The 22,018-nt window shown below is 42.3% G+C and overlaps 1 protein-coding gene across 2 annotated transcripts in view; it reads left to right on the top strand.

Annotated features, from left to right (window-relative positions):
• Positions 1 to 3,460: 3,460 nt before the first annotated feature.
• Positions 3,461 to 22,018, top strand: part of ACSL1 (acyl-CoA synthetase long-chain family member 1) — a 36,495-nt gene continuing 17,937 nt past the window's right edge. The window contains exons 1-5 of one of the 2 annotated variants that reach the window (XM_017808304.1): positions 3,461 to 3,591; positions 12,737 to 12,964; positions 19,036 to 19,150; positions 19,522 to 19,586; positions 20,830 to 20,931. In XM_017808304.1, the coding sequence (XP_017663793.1) occupies positions 12,770 to 12,964; positions 19,036 to 19,150; positions 19,522 to 19,586; positions 20,830 to 20,931 (477 nt within the window). In that variant the 5' untranslated portion in view covers positions 3,461 to 3,591; positions 12,737 to 12,769. Of the gene's footprint in view, positions 3,592 to 4,171; positions 4,246 to 12,736; positions 12,965 to 19,035; positions 19,151 to 19,521; positions 19,587 to 20,829; positions 20,932 to 22,018 lie in introns of those variants that run through there. The other variant, XM_017808382.1, reaches the window with a different exon arrangement.

The following is a 22,018-nucleotide window of genomic DNA, read 5'->3' as shown; positions in this document are numbered from 1 at the left end:
GGGACTGCCATATTCAGTAGAGTCATGTGCAAAGTCTGTAAATAAAAATAAAAACAACACATCTAAGAGATTTTTTTTCTGTCAGATGCTTATTTTATTTTGTCAATGACCACCAATACATTTATACAAGAACAGTACTTTGACATCAACATCACTGGGAAAAGCAAATAACAGTGCTGAAAATTCTATAATGTCCATATATTGCTGAAATGGAAATCCTCTGTTTTGGGTAATCTATGGGATAATTGCCCTGTTAATGTCATGGTCCTGGAGAGAAGAGAGGTCCAAGAAAGCTGATTTATTTTTTAAGGATCATCTTCTCCAAGCTCAAGAGTAGTCCACCCCCACATGATCCTTCCCCTCTGCTCAGCACTGGGGAGGCCACATCTGGAGCACCGTGTCCACTTTGGGCTCCTCCATACAAAAGAGACAAGGACATACTGGAGAGAGCCCATGAATATGGTAAAGGGACTGGAGCTTTTGTCATAAGAGGTGAGGCCAAGCAAAATGGGATTATTCAGCCTCAAGAAGGAAAAATTTGGGGCTGGGGGGATCTTCTTGGTGTGTGTAAATACCTGTTTTGGGGCCAAAGATGGAGGCAGAGACCCTTCTCAATGATACTCAGGGAAAGCACAAGAGGCTATGGGCACAGGTTGGAATACAGGGAATTTCCTTTAAACAAGAAAGCCAGAATCTCCTTTTGGATGTCTTTATTGACTCATTTGTTTTATCTGACATATTTTATGAGCAGATTTCCCTAATTAAATGGATTTAGAGTCTGTATACCATGTACACCAATAAAAAGAGTTGGTTACACCTCAAATATAATTAAAAATGTTTATGTAGTTGCTAAAGGATCCTAAACCCTGCTGGTCCACAAGAACACCCGGTTCCTTAGTACCCCTGTGTAAGACAGTCCAATACTGTTACAGTAGACCTTGTTTATGTACAGCTCCTATTCCACTTGGTCTGTGTATGTTTCTCTACACAGTTCGGTTGAGACTGGGTCCCTATCTTTTCTGAGCAGCCGGAAAAAAGCCAGTTTCAGAGAGTAATGCAGTCCCTGGATGTATAATGTGGTAAGTGTCAAGGAGCATCAGAGAGATGATACCTGGCATTAGAGAGATAGCTATTTAAATATTGTGTAGCTGGGACTTTTGCAATTTCATGTTGCTGACAGAATTCATGAAAAGAGATTTTTTTAGACACTCTCTTTCCAGTGAAAGATGAGAAAATCAGTTCACTGAAGTTTCTTGGAGAAAGCACTGAAACGTGGTTTATGGCCTTTAGAAACCCAGATGTGGAGAAAGATGTCCTAATGAAGGATTAATTAGCATAGTAGATAACATAATAATAAGTTTTGGCATTTGGCAGATGGAACCTAGATGCATTCAGGACAAAACATGAAATTACCAGTGAAATGGTGTTTGCATTTCTTCATCACTTGTTTCCTTCATCCAAAACCCTGGACAAAACGCAAAAATCACTTGGCAGAGTCTAGCTGTGTCAACATGAGCAAGAAATGTGGCGCAACAGGAGCAAAGCAGCCGTGGCAGAGCAGCTGATGTCCATGCTGCCTGTGCTCTGGGGCCTTACTCAACTAGCTTTAGCATGGTGCTATAGACTCCATGCCCATGAGCAGCTGCAGTCAGTCAGAGGCACTCCTGGATCATGTGCTTCCACCTCCTTTCCTGAGAAAGGAATTTATTTTGCATTTCTGAGCCACTCCACAGTGTGAACCCAAGTGAAGTTAAGTGGGGCCTATCAGCAGCTTCACAAGTGCCCTCCTCCTTTGTGCTAAAAAGTGAACACAAGCTCCTTTTGATAAAAATCTGTTCTGCAGGAAATCCTTTGCGTGGTATACTCCAGTATAAACGGAAGCATCAGGAAACAGTAGTTGCTTTTATATAAAATAAAAGTACCTCTGGTAATTCATAAAATATTATATATATATATATATATATATATGAAAGTGTACAGCCTTAATCCCCCCTCACATTACACTCTTAAAATAACCCAAACAATACCCATGAGACACAGGAAGATTATGACAATGCAGAATGTGCAACACTGTGGGACTTTGACATGTGGGTTGATGATTTACAGGTCTACTAGACTGATGCAGCACATGGCCAAACCAAAACCAATTGCAGTAACAACTGCCATCCGGAGGCACCCAGACAGACTTGAGAGGTGGGCCTGTGTGAACCTCATGAAGTTCAACAAGGCCAAGTGCAAGCTGGTTGGAGCAATCCCAAACATGAATACAGGCTGGGCAGGGAATGGATTGAGAGCAGCCCTGGCGAGAAGAATTTGGGGGTGTTGGTGGATGAGAGGCTGGACATGAGCTGGCAATGTGCGCTTGCAGCCCAGAAAGCCAATTGTGTCCTGGGCTGCACCAAAACAAGAGTGGCCAGCAGGTCAAGGGAGGTGATTCTGATCCTCTTCCCCACTCTGGTGAGACCTCACCTGGAGCACTGCATCCAGCTCTGGGGTCCCCAGCATAAGGACACGGACCTCTTCAAGCAGGTCCAGAGGAGGGCCATGAAGATGATCAGGTGGCTGGAGCATCTCTCCTGTGAAGACAGGCTAAGAGAGTTGGGGTTGCTTAGCTTAGAGAAGGCTCTGGGAAGACCTTACAGCAGTCTTCCAATATCAGAAGGGGGTCTGCAGGACAGCTGGAGAGGGACTTTTCACAAGGGCATGTAGTGATAGGACAAGGGGTAATGGCTTTAAACTGAAGGACTGTAGGTTTTGATCAGATATGAGGAAGAAATTCTTTACTGTGAGGGTGGTGAGACACTGGAACAGGTTGCTCAGTGAAGTGGATTCCCCATTCCTGCAAATGCTCAAGGCTAGGTTGGATGTCTCTTCGAGCAACCTGGTCTAGTGGAAGGTGCCCCTGCCCATGTCAGGGGGATTGGAACAAGATGATTGTTAAGGTCCCTTGCAACCCAAACCATTCTATGATTCTGTGACAACTATTAGGGGCTGTTGACATTGCCCCTGCTGCTCCAACATGCCCCTCAAACCCACAGCCCCTCACAAAGTTTAGCAGAGATAAGCAGATGACTCCCCAAATTGCAACAAGACCCTTGTCGTCTTCCAACACTTTCATACTGAAACGTATGTCCTTTTAGGATATTTACACGGGATGCAGATGTCCTTTCGGAAGCCGTAAGAAAATCGTCCCTTTGCAAGCCGTCACCTCAGACTTGGAAGGTGTTAAGCGAGGCAGCCTGCAGTCCAACGCTCCCCTCAGCTCCCTGTGCATCCTTGTCATTCGTACCCGCAGAGCGCTACACTTCCGCGGCCTCCCTGCCGGTTCGTGTGCGTTCCTATGGGCAGCGGCAGGGCCGGGGGCAGGGCCGGGAGCAGGGTAGGGCGGGGGCAAGGGCGGGCGGGCGGCGCGGGGCAGGCAGGGCCCCAGCGCCCGCCGGGCGGCGCGGCGGACGGAGGCGGTGGAGGGGGCGGAGAGGGAGGAGGAGGAGGCGGGCTCGGCAACGCACACGCCGCTCCCGCCGTGCTTGGCTTAAATAAGGCGGCGCCGGTGCAAGCCGCGTACAGCCGTGGTCGCCGCTGCCGCCGGAGGTGAGCGGGGTTCGGGGGCGCCGCTGCCGGCGGGGCCCGGGGCTGCGGACCTGGCCCCGCTGAGGGGCCGTGGGCTGTCGGGGACGCGCCGCCGAGAGAGGCGGGCTGGGCCTGCCGGGGCCGCCGCCGCGGGGCCGGGGTGGCCTGCGCGGCCGCTGTCACCCGCGGGGCCGGGCGGTCCCGTCCTGTCCCGCCGCCGATCCCCGTAGGCTGCCGCTTTCCTTCCCGTCCCGCAGTGGGACCAGCGTCCCGCGGAGCCGGCTCGGCTTCCCCTCGCACAAAAGCCTTCAGGAGACCGTAGCCAGCTGCCTCCGGCCTCCCCCCGGCGCTGCGGCAGCTCGGGCTGGCCGGGCATTGTTCGGGCCGGCGCTGCCCCGCGCCCCGCACGGCCCGGCCTGGCGGGGGAACGGCTCGGGCGGGCCGAGCAGCAGGTAGTGGGGCTGACCCGGGGGCTCGCGTCCGGTCAGCTGCCGGACCTTGCCCTCAGTGAGGTTGTTCTTTCGGGCACGAATGCAGCATGTACTTGAAGCAGCTTCTTTCTTTTTTTCTTCTTTTTAAGCAGTTTAGGGCGCGTATGGAAACGCAGCGTGAGGCAAAGTGGCCTAAAATGGAAGGTTGAGGGGCTTTGACTTTGCAGACCTCCTCTGCTGTTAGGTAGGACTTGCAGTGCTACAGCGCAGGGATTTAGCCTGGTTACACGACGCTTTTGTTCTAGGATGCATACATTTCTTGTTCCTGTTGAACAGGAATTGCAACACTTGAAGCCTTCTGAATTTCTAAAGGGCATGTCTGTGAGCTGTCTGGGGTATTACGGACACACTCTTGGACTAAGTAATGCATCTAAACATATGCCTCACTTGGGTTAGTGTCTGAGATATGATGGTCAGGTCCTGTGATAGGAAAGAGTGACTTCTAAAGCAACTGCTATTGATACCCCATGGTTCTCTGTCTGTACCCAGACCTGTTCCACAGAACTGTTCCATGTTAGCAGATTTCCTTTTTCATCGACGTTGCTTTACAGGGAATCATGCTGTCTCCTGAGTCTGCTCAGGAGTGTTTATGTTTGCCTTTCTGCTTTGGAACGTGCTCTCAAACTCACAAGCTGAGATTTCTCAGCTCGAGGATTTGGATCAGACTTCTTGGATCAAGAAATCCTGAGTTTAAGAGGGCATCGAGGTTACTGAGAAATACCTTTCTTTTTCTCTTGCAACAATAGCAGTATTAATAATGCAAAAACTGATATACAGAGTTCCTCATGGAACTGTTTGCTGTTACTCCCTGACTTTTTAAAGTTTAAGGATATGTATCTTGCTTGTATTGGGATATGAAAATATTTGAAGGATGGCTGACGGGAAAAACCTAAAGCTTGTCATTACAAGTAACTGTTGTGTGAAGTGTACTCAATTCTAGGTCTTGAGCAAACGGCCTTAGCCTAGTCTGAGAACTGCATGACTATAATGAATTTACAGAGGCAGCTTCTAAATTTGGTAGATGTTGTTTTACAACTACAAATTGGCCAACGTGAGGTTTGAAGTAAGTCTCCCTTCTTGAGGAGGAAACCCCCAAATAGCCTTTTGATTCAAGGACAAGTATAAGGTTGGTATCAGTGGAAAAACAGCCAGCAATCTGAAATGGAAGGAAAGACAACTTTGAAATAGTTGTCTGGGTAAGTGACTCTTCTTTTTCTCGAGCAAAGTCTGTGTAGCTGGTTATCCTATCTCATCACTCCACCAGAAGTGAATACTGCATGGGATTTTCTGGAGGAGACAGAGGTGAGTTATACCTTCCCTGTCCTGCATGTGTTGCTCTCCAGTGGGGAAGAATAAACAGTTTCTTCTCTCTCTCTTTCCCCTCCAAGAAAACAACACTTTGACTAATGTGAGCAACAGAAGGTAATAGTAGGTTTCTGTACTTTGTTTTGCTTTTCTAGATCTTAGTAATATGGCTGACTGAATTGGGTAGACTCAACTAGACTAATGGCATGAAGTTTTCTGAATGTGCAGCAGAGGGAGAGAGATATTCTGGCCCAAGGAATATATTGCCTGATAAATTGGGTTTCTGGTGGTCTTATGAATAGACTGCCTGCCATATCCTGCTTCCCTGCTGTGCTAAATTACAAGTTCAGATATGTTAAATATTTTACTCTGGTAAATACAATCAGTGGTAACTCCACAGAAATCCTCGCAAGTAAGAGGGACAAATGTTTGTTCATTGGCAAATGGTTTTGCATGGGAGTTTACAGCGCTGTATGGCTCAGGGAAGCTTTGCTGTACAGCATTGACCTTTACAGGCTGTAGAGGGGACCCTGGCTGCAGATGGGGGGGCTTCATTTCTGCAGATCCTACCTGACTCCTCAAACAAGGACATTTGATAATAACATAAGGCTCTCTTTCTGCCTTTCATGTTGGGAGTTATTCATCTACATAGGGTAAAATATGGTTCCCTGCCTATGGCAGGGAGCTGGGAACTAAATAATCCAACCCAAACCATTCTATGACAGTAAAATTCTTCTTTTTGGTTACGATTTGAATCTTAGTATTACTGGTAGTTTGTTGACTGAAAACAGCTTGCATGGTTTTATAGAGATGTAGAGGAAAAATGGTTTTTACTTTTGTAGTTGGACCATTTAAGGGTTATAGCAGAACAGTGTAATGTCCTGTTTCCACCAGATAACTTTTGCCTTTTTGTGTGAATTACTGTTTTTGAACCCAGAACTCTTAAGCTTTAGTTTGGTACTGCTTGTGCCATGTTTTAAAAACCTGGCCTCTGCAGTTGGATTGCAATAATAGGCTGGTAAGGTTGAATTGGTTTCCCAGGAAAGCTAGAAGAAAATGCTTACTATCACTGACTCAGAGGAAATGCAGAGGACCTTAATACCTGAGGTCAAAAAGTTACTTGATTTGTTATACTCCTTGTGCTGCTGTTGTTGGGAGGTCACTCAGTGAACCAATTGCTTTTCATAAATTATTGATCTGTCCAGTCTCGTAGAGTTAAGGAATATGTTTTTTAAAACAACCTTCTGAATGTAAACACTATCTAGTGTGATGCAATGGGGCTTAGTATGCCTGACCCAGGTTGTCTTCTGCAAGACTTCAGGTGTCATAAGTGTGACTAAGAAACTCATTCTCATGGAGTCTCAGGTGAGCGCTTGAAGCATGTGTTAACTTGATGTTGCATACTGGGTTTTCTGAGTAGTAGCTTTTTCCTGGGAGGAGTAGAATGAATAAGTTGGTATGATCTACTCAAGCTGTTACGGCACAAGAAAGCTGCTGGCTTGTAGCAATGTGCTTCTGTAGGGTGGTTTTCATCTTTACTGTATTTGGATTGATGTTACATTAACAGAGCAGTACTATGATGTAATTGCAAATCAGAGTTGTAGGGATGTAATTCTGATGGATAGCAGTTTAGGTTGCAAAATAAGTGTTTGTAAGCATCTTCTCTGGTTTTTGAAGGTGAGAAACCAGTAAGGCTGTATAGTGACATTGTGTGTGTATGGGCATGGATTAAAAGTAACTTAAATCAATCACTGTCTGAAAGGTTTTAGTGGCAAGTATTGGTTTTCCTTAATGCACAGGGTTACCAAGTGCTGCTGGAGGACTGTAATTGCACAAAAGGCATTGAGCAGGTTTTTGTCATGTGATTCTGCTCCTGAACTTGAATAAACTCCAGTGACCTCACTAGTGTGCACTCAGATTACTTGTTGGACATCACTAAGATGCAAGATTCCAGGTGATGTTCCACTTGATTGCAAGAGGATTGCAGTCAAATGTCTGAAGACAGGGCTGTGACTTTCCTTTTAGATAGGAACAGAGCGTTGAGACATCACTATCAGATGCAGTGCGCTGTAAAGGTTGCAGCAGGAGTCTTAACTTCAGTGGCAGCTTATGAAGTAAATCATTGTGGCCCAACTGATGGGTCTGAATCCAGCTTCTAGGGTGTTTCACTGCAGGTCTGCCTTGTCCTAAATGCAGAAACACAAGCTGAACCTGCAGAGGCACCTGAACCCCACTACATGAATGCCCTCTGGTTGCTTAGAGCCAGACTGAACAGGAGTTGGATGGGGGGAATGAATGTTAAGGACCTGATGGTTCTTCTCTGAGCATGGGATATGTTCCTTACTGACAGCTTTTTAATTCCTCCCTTTTTACTCCTGCAGGAAAGGAAATTTGTCAGTTACTGCTTTAAAAGGAGGATTTATAGCTCTGTTGCTTGGCTCGGTGAACTTGGTAATTCTGGATGAGAGATTTGGTGGTTTTCTGTTTGGGTTTTTTTGGGGTTTTTTTTGGGTTTGTTTTGTTTTGTTTTGTTTTTTTTTTTTAGTTGGGGAGGGGGCAGGGAATGAGGTATACTTGGAGGAGGAGGGCAGAGTATGGGATCAGGCAGTTCAATAGTTCTTGGTTTATTCAGGAAAGTCTTCTGTGGCTGAGGAGGGACTGTCACATCATGCATGATATGAGAGGCTGCACCAGAGGAGGCATCTTGCTGTCCTATTTGTGTTATACAGGACTTAAACTGGGGTTTCTCCTTCACATCTTAAATACTGAAGCTCCTTTGCTGTATCTCGAGGGTGACTGTGGTTTGCTTGCTGGCTGCAGTTTGGCAAAGTCACAGGTGTTTGCAAGACCTCAGTCGAGTTACTGCCTTGACTGCAGGGCAGAGGCAGAAAATCCTTGGAGGACTTGCATGCAGTGTTTGGAGTTGCATGGCTTAATGTGTATTATTGCAACAGTCCATCACTTTCCCTGGCTGTGCTGTCATGTTTCCATCTGAGAGCTAATGGTTGTCTGGTCATCGAGACAAGAGTTGATCTAGTTGAGAACTAGCATCACAACTAACTCAGGAAAATGGTGTTTGCCAGATCACCTCCCTAGTGATGCCATCAGATGACTGCCTAGCCAGCATGGAGGGGGTTGTGGGAGCATTTATCTAGGACAGGTTGGACTAACTCAGATTTAAGCTGACTGTAAATGCAGCTGATATTAGGATTATGTATTCTATTCAGACAAAAGGATTTCTCTGGTTAATAGCAAAGCTATTTGTTATACCCTTTTTGATATGTAATAAAGGAGCTAGAACATGATTCTGCACTTGCTCTTTCAAAGGCTGAGTGGAGAAAGGCTTAAGTAAAACAGATCTATGGGAGCTGTGCAGTGTAACCTGTAAGAGTTACAAGAAAAGAAAGAAAACAGTTGTAAGAAAACAACAAACTGCGATGGCAGTATCTGCCAGGACAACACAAAGGTATATGGGTGGCTGGCTCCCTGTTCCAGCATGTCATAGTAAAAACATTTTAGTGCCATATTGCTCACAATAAGAGGTAGGCAAATTGTCTTGTAGCTTTCTCCTGCCTGTAAGAGGCTGTAGAAATAACATAGCCTCTTCTACACCACGTGGTGGACCTGCCTTTACCTTTATGGCAGGCAATTGCAGTGCTCTGGGCTGTTCATCAAAATATAAGAATAGAAAGGAAGAGAGGCTATTGGTCCTTGGGGTTGTTTTCTTTGCTATACAGAAGCTGACGGCTGCTCCTGTTCTCTTCCGTTGCACTCGAACGATGTCTGGCTATGGATAGACAATAGGCAGGCTGCTGCCCACTGTAAATAGACCATTGTACGCCGAGAGTAGGAGCAGCAAAGAACGGCACAGTCGTGCCAACTTGGGTCGTTGCCTTGAGATACTGGCTCTGCTGTAAAGAATGAGTCTTGGGTGCTGCAGGGTGTGCGTGTGTGAGCAGAGAGAGCTGGCATTGTCTGAGCCTCACATATCAATTCAGTTACGGAGTTCTGTGAGTTCAGAGGGATGCCTTCTTTGGCTGGATTTTGGGAACTGTTTCTGTGGAGGTGGTCAGGAGAGGTAGCTATCTCTGAAGTAGTTTTGCCTTGTTATCAAAACCACTTTGCCATATCTGTCTGGTCGTGTTTCTGAGAGACCAAGGTCTCCTGGTTGGATTGAGAAAAAAGTGCTTTTGAGCTCAATTCTGCAGGGTTTGGGTTTGTTTTGGTTTTGTGGTGTTTTTTTTTTTCTACATGTAGCAATCTGAGTATCACAGACTTTTCATTTGGATCTTCTTCCTTTGGGTCTTCAGCTGTGTCTCAAACTGGGGCAGAGCTACTGAGTCCATCCACCTTGTGGTCCAGATCCTGTCTGGTGAGATGCAATTGCAAGACCTGAATTTGTGAAGAGATCATGGCTTTTATGCTTGTCTTGAGTGAGCAAATTTAGCTGGGTCCTTCCTTGAGGACAAGGACTGAAATCCAGATCCACACTCCACTGTGATCTTTGTATCTCAATCTAAAGGCTCTAAACCACTCTCTTTGGTCATGGTGAAAACTCTGGATGTCTGATGTGGTTGGAGTATGAGCCAAGTAAATATTGAGATGGCTGAAAGAAGGCTGGGAGGCACTGAAGTCTCCTTTCTTGATGGGCCATATTTAGATGCATATGTTAAGAATGTGAATTTATTCTCCCTGTTCCATCTAGCTTTGCCTTAAATACAGAAAACAAGAGCTGATGTGATTTAACAGGTAGTGTTAAAGCCAGGAATTGCTTAGTCTTGCAGAAAACTCTGCCCTCACCTTGTTTTTTGTGCTGATGAGGCAGAAGGTATAATAAAATATAATCAATATAAACATAAGCCGTAAAATGTATTATTATGTACCAGATAACCTGTGGTATAGCTGCTCAAGAAGGATTTTTATGACAGCTCTACAGCTGCTCTACAAAGAGCTGGTCAAGGAAATGAAAAGCAGTGGTGTGCATCCCTTCTCTTCACCTCGGCTGAAATCTTAGCAGCTCCTTGACTACAGTGGGACTCTTGCATGAATGAAATGATGATGTTTACTTCAGTTCTTATTAGCTGTAATGGCACCACAGCCTTTTTAAGGAGTAATTAGAATTACATTGCATTCCTAAATCATAATGTGTGTGTGGGACACTTCATGACTAATGCAGATAGGAAAGCAATTTTAAAAGTCCAACGTGCTTTGGAGCTTGAAGAAGAAAAAGTTACGCTTGCTTTTAGCCCTTACACACATCAGAGCCCCCTTTTTTCTAGTTTCATGACACGGTGTCTATGATATATGCAAAACTTAACTTGTAAGTAGAGACTTCATTGTTGCTGTGATTTGTTTTGTTTTTTTTTGGTCTTACTGTTCATCTGGGTATATTAAAACTTAAGAAGTAGTTTTCATGGTGCAATGCTAATGAACATTATTTGATGCATAGAAAGCAACAGTATGATATTCTAACTATTAAGCCAGTAACTGATTTTTTTTTTTAATAAAATTTAATACCAAGGGAAGATGAAGAACTTGTTAATATATTCAGGTTTTTTTCTACCTTCCATCCACTGATGTGTTGTGGATTTTGAGTACAGTCTGCTGTGTATCACAGTGCAAATAGCCAAAAGGCATTTCTGTAGTGGCCCTGCACTGCATATCTAGGTGATGCAGTCCTGTGCTGTACAGCTATGCCAGGAAAGAAAAGGGAGGGTGGGGGAGAGGGCAATGTCTGCAGGCTGGGGAACACTCCATGGGTCCAGTACTGTTCCAGAGGTGGAACTTGACTCTATCCTGACACTACCCCCATCCATGACCTTACTTCAGCCTGTCCTGTTAACATTGTGAAACCATGGGCCCTTTGAACTAATTTTATGCTTTTCTGCTGTCTCTAGCAAATCCTTGTCCAAATACTGGTTAGACTTTATATGAGCTAGACTGCTCTTCTGTTGCCTGGTTGAAAAACTGCAGCAGTAAAGATTTCAAGGTTGGACTGTAAACTAGAGGTTTTCCTGTAGAATTATGAAATCTTAACCTGATACGGTTGGTTTTAAAACTAACAAACATATAATTCTACCTATTTGGATTTCGGAGCCTCCTATGCTGCCATCCTGAAGCAGTGCATTGATACACAGTATGTTGTAGCTGTTTAAACACATCTTCTGACGTTCTTTAGGGCCTTGTTTAATTTTATCGTCCGTAGGAAATTGCTAGGACCTAAATTGCCGAGGTAGATACATCTCTGCTCTTCAAGCAAGCAGGGAAGCGCTGCTCGCTGACAGTGGCCATTGCCGGCCGGCCGTGGGAGTGAGGGCCCTGATCCCCGGTGCGAGCCGCGCTGCCGCCCGCGCCAGTGCCCTCCGGCCGGCGGTGGGGTGAGCGGCTGCGGCTCCCATTGGCCCCGGGCGGGCCTCCTGCTCACCTCTCCCCTAGTGGGCACGGGCTGGTGGGTTTGGCATGTGACAAACGTCCCGGGAGACCTTGGCTGTAGAGGAGAGCACCAGCTGAGCTGACTGCAGTCCGTTTTTTTTCCCTGCAGCTGGTTCTTGCTGTGGAATATCCGTGTCAGTGAGTGCTGGCGGGGAACAGCCTCTTGCAGCTCTTCCTTCTGTGTGAACGTGACAAATTAAATGTGCTTCCTGTGCTTGATTGTACTGTCGTGTGCTGCTGCCTTGGGCCTCATTTGACGCTGCTTTAGTCTGCCTCATGACCAGAGATAAATTGCTGGCATGGTGCTGGGAGAAATAGGAAACTTGCTAGTAGCACAGGGGAGCTATGGGAGGATATTGGCTTTGAAGGCAGCTTGCTGTGCTGACCTTTCTGTGTGTGACTGAAGGGAGAGTAGGAAAAAGTTTATTTTCCTGGACTTAAATGAGGAAAAATCCTGCTCCTGCTATGCTACTATAGGATTAGGATGCTCTCTGTTATATGCAGGCAAGATAACCTATGTCCCTGCCCGTCCTCTCCCAGACTTCCCTGTTTGACACTTAACTGTTTAAATAATCTTACAGTACAGCTACTCTACAAATAACTATTTTACATTTGTGAAATGCTCTCCTTTACCAAAACTTTTGGGGTTTGTTTAATTTTAATGCAGTCTCTGTTAAAAGCAATATTAAAACCCTGAAGAAATTCCCTCCTTTCATCCCCACCTGTTTTTCTAGAGTATGAACCAATAATTGCTCGCTTACTTCGTAGCAGCACAGAAGTCTAAACCTACTGCCTGTCTACTAGCAGATCTAGTTATTTTGGTAGTGGGAAGCCAGTAGGAAAAAGCATTTATTGTGCTCATACAGCAACAGGGAATCAGACGGGGATTTCAGAATTTTTTTTTTTAGTTTTTGTGCAACTTTCTTTTATACCAACAGATTCCAGCATTGGAACAACTGCACTGAACTGCAATGCAAGCACATGAGTTGTTTAGATACCTACGAATGCCAGAACTTGGGGATGTCAGACAGTATGTGCGCACCCTTCCGACAAATACGCTGATGGGCTTCGGTGCTTTTGCTGCTCTCACGACCTACTGGTATGCAACAAGACCAAAAGCACTAAAACCACCATGTGATTTAGCAATGCAGTCTGTGGAAGTAGAGGTAAGTGTCACTTGATGGATGCTGTAGTTCACTGAAATTTGAAGCTTAGATGCAGCATTGAAAGAGACCAAACAGTTGATTTACATAAGTGTTTCTAAACTTATAGTGTGTGGGCGATACATTTCTGAAATATGGCTTGAATTCATTATTTTGGCTTTCTGAATTTGAAAGCAGCTTGAGGGTTGAGGTCATAGTGGCAATAACTAGCATGGGAGAAAAAGACTGTGCTGAGACAACTAAGCTTCTGATCTGACAAGCAGGTAACTTGTTCATGTTAGAAGTAGCACAGTGTAGTTTTCAATTCCTTGCCGTGTGTTTAGGTGATGACCTATTAAATTAGGTCTGGGGGTCAGAGTATGTATGCTGGTATATACTGATTACGCTAATACTTTACTGTTATTTTTAGTGTATAATAGCTGACATATGAGACTTTATATTGGGTTACAAGCATGAAGAGAGTACTAATTGTCCTCAGATGATCTGTGGAAAGAAATATTAGTCTGCCAAGAGATCTCAGCCGTAGAGTAAATTGAAACTAAACCAACCACCCGCTAAACTCTACATATGCCAGCTTAGCTTTTGTCTTATGCTTTTTAGAGGTAGACAGTTACTGTTAGGTGGTAGCATTTAAAAGTGAAGTTAAACACACAAACAGTCTGACTGGGAGAAACTGTTGCTTTATAAGCAAATATAGACAACTGATTACAAGGTTGAGGTTTCTTGAGCAGTGGTTATATTGATTCCCCTTGTTCACTACAGCATCAAGACTACTTTTTCTTTCAAGAGTACTTCTGTGTTTCTTAGGGTAGACAAGGTGTCTTCTCCTTTTGAAGGAAGGAGACAGCTTTGAAAGGTTGTGATCTTCAAGGGAGATACTTATAAAATGTAGGATTGAAAAGCTGACAGCTTTTTGAAGTAGTCTTTATTGTCAGAAACTATAGATTTTTTTTATATATATATATACTTTCAACTGTAGTTTCTCTTTACAGCACATTCTTCTGCGTGAATAGACAGCCTCTAGTTGTCCTATATCAAATGCTTAATAGTAGATGTGACTACAACCTGAGGTAAACAAATGTGGTGGAGCAGTTTGAAATTTACAGTAGGTCAACTTCATGAACTTCAGCAAAGCAAACTCCTGTCATAGCCTCAAATTGGGCACGGTTTTCGATGTTTCATGATACTGACATGGAGGAATGACACATTACTTGGCCCTTCCATTCAGAAGTTTAGTAAGTACCATTATTCCCTAATCTTCTCAGTAAGCATACAGTAAGCTTACTGACACAACAGTCATGCTACTATAGCAAGTAATGGTCTGCCTCTAGAAGTACACAAAGTACAAAAAGATGCTCTGGCAATGTGATAACTGCCAAAATTCCTCTTTTCAAGCAACATATGTAGAGTAAGGATCTAGATATTAGATCTTACTTCTCTTGGTGACCTTTTCCAATCCTGACACCAGCCACTTAGACAGTGGGCTGAATTGTCTTGTAAAGCAGCATATCTTTGTTGCTGGAATAAACTAGCAGTGAAAAGTTTCCACTGTGCAGGGCCTCACTAGTCAATATAGACCTCAGCAGATTTTGGGGGGGGGTGTTGCATTTTAAGATGGTAAAACAGTGGCTCTTAACTGTCCATAAACCCAGTGACAAATGCATATTTGTTTGAGACTCTTTACAGCAGTCTCAGTTCACTGCCTTTATCTCTTCAAGCTAAATTATGTGTCACTGCTGGATTCTGAGATTGAAATAACTGTTTGGTGCTATGAAACTTCACTAAGCTACTTAATGCATCATTGATCCATATTATACTAACTATCATTGGCTCTCTGATCAGAGCAAGATAGGTATAACAGCATTATTTTTCATTGCCTCTTTAGAAAATACATTTTAATAAGGAGATAGAAGAGTAATAAAACTTAAATGGAAAACAGCTGGTGTGTTAGCAGGTGATAAGAGTTCAAACTTGGAGAACATGTTGAAATGAGCAAGATCAGTCCAGTTTTGTTCACTTTAAGGGCTGCATCTGAGGTATTAATAATTTGTAAACTGTACCAAACTGATCAAATGAGAACCTATGTTTTGAAGCAAATTTCAAGTGTATGTTGGAATTGGTAACAAGACTGTAATACAGTGCTTGGGATTCAGTTTCTCACTACATTTTTCTTGGAGTTCAACTTAACATATACATAAGAAAATGAAGTATGTGAAGATGTCACTTCCACAGGGAAAAAAATAATCAAATACTGCTCTCAAATTGTCTTCATATCTTTTTTTTTTCTGCCTAAGCAATACAGAGTTGAAAGGACTGAGGACTAAACAATGTGCTCCAAAAAAGACATGACAGAAAGCAATGCCTCTTCTCTACCATTTTAATATCTAATCTACCTGTTCACTAATAATAACAATTTTGAACTAGAAGAAAACTTTTACGTAATTCTTACTTGTGATTTATTTCCTTGGCCTCTAACAAAGTTAAGTGAAGTCATTAACTGGAGAAGGGTTTCTACATGTTCTGATAACAAATCTTTATATAGGAGGAAAAAGATCCTATTTACTGCTGTTCCAGGTCACTTCCCATCTCTGGAAAGCTTTGATTTGGTAGGCCAGCACCCAGTGACCCATTTGATCCATCACTGGATAAGCATAGAGGTTGCACACTTAGTTGAATGTGGTTACAAAGAAGTGGCAGGGACACCTTCTACTAGACCCGATTGCTCAGAGCCCCGTTCAGCCTGGCCTTGAACACTTCCAGAGATGGAGCATCCACATCTGGATCTGTCTGCTTGTAGATTGCTTGCTCTTTCCACTGGTGACGGACAGCTGAATGTCTTTGGCTATTGACTTTGAGTGCAAGTGTATGGCTGTCAAATATATTAAACCTTGTTTAAACTTCTATTTGTCCCAAGTTATGCTAAAGCATGTAGTGGAATAGAATAGAAATAAATATTAGGATGTCAGTATTTTCTAGTAGAGTAAGATTTTGGATTTGTGACTGGCTTTTTTGTTCCCTTAAGACATTCAAATATGGAGGGAGATATTCAGCTCATGGAAGCTTTTAAACCTTCTTACATTGTTCTGATACATTACCAGAATTCTAGCATGCCTTGTCTTTCAAGAATCACTTGATTTAGATGTGTGCTTGTCTTCCTATGAAGTGATCAGTGGTGCACACTCACCTAGGGATTAGCATGCCTAAAGTTACATGGTTGTTTTGAAAACTCTGGTTTATACTACTTGCTGCTCAGAATATGCATGTTGGTGATCTAAGCACCACTTGCTAGTATACCTTCCCTCTCAGGTAAAGGGAAATTCAGTCAGTCTCTTTCCTTTGAGGTGTGGTGGAACCCACAGTGTATTTTGACATTACTGCGAATTCTAAACAGTGTGTCATCCTGTGTCAACGAGAAGCAAACCTGTGGCTTGAACAAAAGCAGCTATTTTATATGACCTGAGTAGGAGTTGATAGAGTGATATATACTTCTGTTCTAGACTAAATCTGTTTTCTTTAGCTGCTGCTATTCTGAACCAATGCCAAGGTTTTACTTAATGTCCAGCACTTGATGTCTAACAGGTTAATTTCCTGCAACAATCTGAGCTGCTGCAAGGGCTGCTCTACACAAGTTAACTAGAAACTCTTCTTGCATTAATCAGATTTTATTGCCTGGTTCCTTAAGAACACTTTGTTAAAACTGGCAACTCTTTTGGACCGATCTGTTAGATCCCATTCAGATAACTTGTGTGAAGTCAGCTGTGTATTCCAGTCCTGAGGTTCAGATGTTTGGTGGTTGTAACTACCAGTGATTCTTAGACAAGTTTGCTGCAAACAGAACTTGATATTGCACAAATATTCTGGATAAGGACCATTTGGACAAGCTCTTAAAATAGTAGCTCTTGCTACTCTCAAGCAAAATGTAGACCAATTCTGTTTTCTAGTAGATAAGTTAATTTAAACCTTGCCTTACATTCCTAGTTTGACCTTCAGCATATCTGGGAGTATTTTGCTGCGTCAATAACATTGAACTCCTTATGGTCTTCACACAAGGAACTGCGTGTTTTTCAGCAAAGTTCTAGGGCTATTGAAAATCCAGTTAATTCTACCTTACTATGGGAAAAAGAACAAAGTAAGCAAAACTTTAAAGGTTATATTTCCCTTTACTGAAAACTCCTGAGAACTGATGGGATCTCTTCAATAGTAGTCTGTTATAGTTTCTCTTTTTTCAGGACAGTGCTATCAGTCCTATGTCTAAGCAGTGTACTGTCTGATAACTCTCATCCTCAAATTTGGTTAGTGACCCAGGCCCTGCAAAAACTGCTTTTGTGGTGCTGCATAATAGGGCTTGTAAACAAAACGGTACTAGCTCACATGAAGAGAAAGAAATACTTCTTGACTGTTGCTAAGGAATGGCTTAGGATATTGTATTTCACTTGATGCAGAAATTACAGCACCTCAAACATGGTACATGTGATATACTGCACTTGTTGATGTTACCTGTGGCCGTGACAACAAACTACTTAGTGATCTTCCTCAGTTTAGCTCCAGAGGTGGCAAAACTGGGAAAATCTAGAAGCTGACCTTGGTTATCCAATATCTGAGAAATCAGTGCAAAAGTCTTCCTTTTCTTTCCAGGCTGAGACATGTATTAGTGATCTATTAATTTCCTCTAGAGTAGATGTTGGTCTGAGAGCAAGTGGACTCTTGAATTTCTAATGCTACAAATTTTTAGAGGTGAGCCGCTCATTAACTTGTTCTGGGTCATGTTCACATGTACGTTTCGGCTCACCGTCAAAGGAGTGGCAAGCACTGCATTACGCACAGTGTTTTGCTAGAACAAGTTAGACTTGTTTTAGTGTAAAAATATTTTTTTCCTCTCTCTGTGCCTTTAATGTGCTAGCTCATTTCTGTGGACATGGGCAATATGATATCTTCTGCAGATAAAACTGTGTTTATGTAGCTTATACATACAGATGATGTCTGGCCTTCCAGGATGCTTCAAAAACAGGAAAAGAAACCAATGACCATGAAGAACCTATGACTGCATATGAGCAGATTTTTGATGTTGTGGATGATAGACAATCCAGACACAGATTTAGTTAGCCCAGGACTAGACTTTATGAAAGAGCCAGATATTGACTACAACCACTGATAGAGAGAAAAATCTTATGAAGTGTTTACTCAAGACCCTCTGTTTAACCAGCTGGGCTCTTTTGATAAGAACTTGCTTGTAGGTGTCTGTCATCATAACAGGACTAATAACTGTGGCCCAATAGTAATTGCATAGCTGCAATTTGTGAAACTTGATTGCTATAAAATGAGATTATTCAATCAGTCACTCTAAAAAATGTTAAAACTGAACTGTTAAATTCTTGTATTGACTTCCAATTATAGCCTATGTGAATGTTCACCTGCTGAAAAATTATGTTAATTCTCAAGGTAGTATATTGTCTTGACTGCATTTAAATAGATCAGGAGGAAACCCTTTTTGTAAGATGGAACTTAAATTGGGTTAAAGGGCTCTATTTTTGTCTGGAACAGAATATTTTACTTATGAGAACACTTGTTTAGGGTGTTGGTGACCACCCTTAAAATCATTTAGGTTTTGAAACCACAGATTCAAATGTGATTATGTTCTGTAATCTTAATTAGAAAAGGAGATGAGGATTGCAGCATTAATGTTCTGTGTAGAGAACTCTGAGGCTGGAGTGATTTTTTAGAAAACTTGATGAAATTAATTATGCTATATACTGCACTAATAGAGTAAAACATTTCTTAAGAAAAACTGTCTGACAAAATGCCCTTTGACAGTCTTTAGTATTCTCCTATGTTCTGTCCTATAATAGGTAGCTGAGGAATAAGATTTTGCCTGACAGGTTTTTGGTAACACAGGGAGCAGTCTGACTCTTGAAACAATGTCCTGGGAAACTTTGCATATCTCTGAAGTTCTCTCAAGAAGAATATACCAAGGCTTATAAAAAAACTTAATGGATGAAGTATTTTTATTCCTTGAAGAAATTCCTGTTCATTTATAGCCAACGAGTGTGTGTAACCTTTCTAATTGATTTTCTTAGGGCAGTGAACGTGCTCGAAGGTCCGCTCTTCTTAACAGTGATGAACTGCTGGTTTATTACTATGATGATGTGAGAACAGCTTATGATATTTTCCAGAGGGGTTTACAAGTATCAAGTAAGTTTAAAATTAAAGATAATATTTTCAGTATGTCAGGAACTAGGTATTTGAACTCTTTTGAAATGCAATTGGGGATAGGGGATCTCTACCTAGCAATACGAAAAAATGTTTTGGATGTGAGGTTTTTTTTGAAGGCAAATTTAACTGACCTCTTGTGAAGAAGAGTTGTGTGAATGAAGTCTGTGCTGTGTTCTTAGCCTAAATGAACATGTGCCTCTGTCCTTTCCCAGGATAAAAACCCATGTTTGTTATCTGAAGGTATCTGCAGAGAATGTAGAGGCTTAACACAGAGCGGTGTCAGGACAGAGGAGTTGGGGTTAAATTTTGAGTAACTTTTGATTAACTTTTTTTTTTTTTTTTTTTTTTAGATAATGGTCCATGTCTAGGTTTTAGAAAACCAAACCAGCCATATGAGTGGATCTCCTATAAAGAGGTAAGTGGTCTCTAACTTAGTGTTAGACCTGCTTTTGCTTGCTGAGACCGTTGATACAACATCCAGTAATGTGATATAACAAATATGAATTATTTATAAATGCTTTAAAGTAGTAGCAGAATATTGCTGAAAGGTTCTAGTTCCTATTACAGTGGCTTAGAGGAACAACTTCAAATATGTGCAAGGGAGAGAAAAGAGCATCTCCTGCACTTGGTTTAGTACAGTTTTATTTCAGAATTTTTTTGATTATCTTGGCAGTCTTAAGCATCTCGATGCTCAATTGTTTAGATATTGGACACTGCCTCTGGAGGGCTGCAGCTTTGAAGTAGTGTTCAGAAGCTCAGACTGCTACCACTTTAGGTGCTTGCTTTCAAGAGGCTCACTTTGCATTAGAAGTCCTATCTACAGGTGTTGCTTGGGCTTTGGGACAACTTGTCTCCATAGTGCTGAATGATGGTTGTATAGAGTGTTAATAGACACACTTCTAACTAGCAGCATTCTGCTTCATGATCCCTGAAAATATCTGTATGTAAGTCTCCTTTAACAACTGTGTGTTTTTAGATTGTTCCAGTTAAATCAGTTTGTCTTCAACCTAGCCTATTGCATACTGTTAAGGTCATTAAACACCTGTATGTAGCAGACCTCACTTTTTGCCAAGGTGACTTTGCTGGGAACTTAGGTACAACCTCTCTTCTATTAAAGCTTTTCTGTTTGAGTCACGTGACTTAGCATATGACTTGAATCCATGTTATGTGGAAAGAATTTAGAAAATTGCATTCCCAAGCTTTGTTTATAGAACTAACTGGGTTTTGCCTCCTTGTTCTCCTGCTTTTTGAAGGGAGAAATGCTATCGCCAGAGACACTGAATGCAGCAGAAGGATGGCATATGTAGTGCTTGTGTTTGAGCAGAAATAAAATATTGAATCATTCCAGGGTCACTTCTTGCATTTAACACGGACACAACAAAACACCCTTTTCTGTGTATGTGGCTTAGCTTTTTAACACTTTCAAGTCTTGACTGGATTAAGTGTCTCTTCTGCTGCATATTGAGTGCAAGTGTAGTATCTATAATCAATGCAGTATTTAGGTTGTCAGAGTCACAGAGGACATTCAAAATAGCCTAGAAAACTTCTGTCTCATTCATACCAATTTTTGGTGTTGTTTTGCAAGCCATAGTAAAATAATGTTGAGAGGATTTTGCAATTATAAGCTTGCTCTTATTTTTTTTTTTTTACCCCTCCAGGTTTCAGACAGAGCTGAGTGTGTGGGCTCTGCGTTACTCCACCGAGGCTTCAAACCATCTCACATTCAGTATATAGGAATCTTTTCACAAAACAGACCTGAGGTAACTTAATTGACAGTGTTTCCATTTGTGGTCTAGCTGTTATTGAAATGGCCCACTCCTGTCTCTGCCAGAGGCTCTGGGCATAAAGATTCTGGGAGGATCAACTGCTGATGAAGGCAAAAATTGAAAATTAATTTAGTAAAAAGGGGTAGAAAGACTGAAAGTGACATAATTAAAGAAGAAACCTTGAAACAACTACAGGGATAGTCAGATTGATTAACTAGCAACTATCCATTTTAACCTAGAATTGGTTCTAGATTGCTGTTTCTAAAAAATATTATGAAATATTTAGTAAGTATATATTCTCTAGACCTGTTTATTAAATCTGTTTAATGGGACTGAATTTCTCTAACCTATGTTTATGTGCTTAATAGCTTGAGTTAGTACTTGCTGCGTTAAGCTAGTTCAATCTAAACGTGTATTAAGACAGGAGACTGGTTCTTCTGTTTTGTCAAAAGGATGCTGTCCCTCTTCATTAAACACTGCCAGCTGGATGCCATTATCAAGGGCCATCTCTACAATGCTGACAGGGTTAGAAGCTCTGTCAGTGTCTTGGTCTCTTGCTGTCACTGAAATGCAAGCTATGTGACAAGTGACTTTGGCTTCCTTCTTCCTCTCCCAGCCTACACCACAAGAAAACCCCTAAGTCTAGTCTTTTACAAATGAAAAAAAATAATTTTCCCAGTCTCCTAAGCCTTCAGTAGTTTGCCACTCAGATTTTCTTGCTGGAATTCTGATTCTAACAGCTACCATTTTATTTCTGTGATCAAAAAAGTCGCAATATACACAACTAGGAAGCTGTTAAATTACATGGTGTTGGACACTCTACAGTCTCCTGTGCATATAACATGCTTAACTGGAAGTGAAAAAGGGAGACAAATGTTTATGTTGTGCCCATTTGAACTGTTTCTCTATAGATCTTTGGGTGTGAAGTCTTTGACTGCTGGGTAACTGGATTTTCTGAAGAAGAGCACAGAAATGTGGTTTGCTCTTGGACCACAGAGACAAAATGTGCTTGAGTTGCATTGCTTTGAGTTGGGTCAGGAATGAGCTGAAAAGGCTTGTTTAAACCAGCAATTTTAAATCT

The sequence above is a fragment of the Lepidothrix coronata genome, unplaced genomic scaffold, assembly GCF_001604755.1.
Source record: "Lepidothrix coronata isolate B3197 unplaced genomic scaffold, Lepidothrix_coronata-1.0 Scaffold0, whole genome shotgun sequence".
NCBI lineage: Eukaryota > Metazoa > Chordata > Aves > Passeriformes > Pipridae > Lepidothrix > Lepidothrix coronata.
The sequence above is the reverse complement of the archived record's forward strand: the minus strand, read 5'-3'. Positions and strand labels throughout refer to the sequence as shown.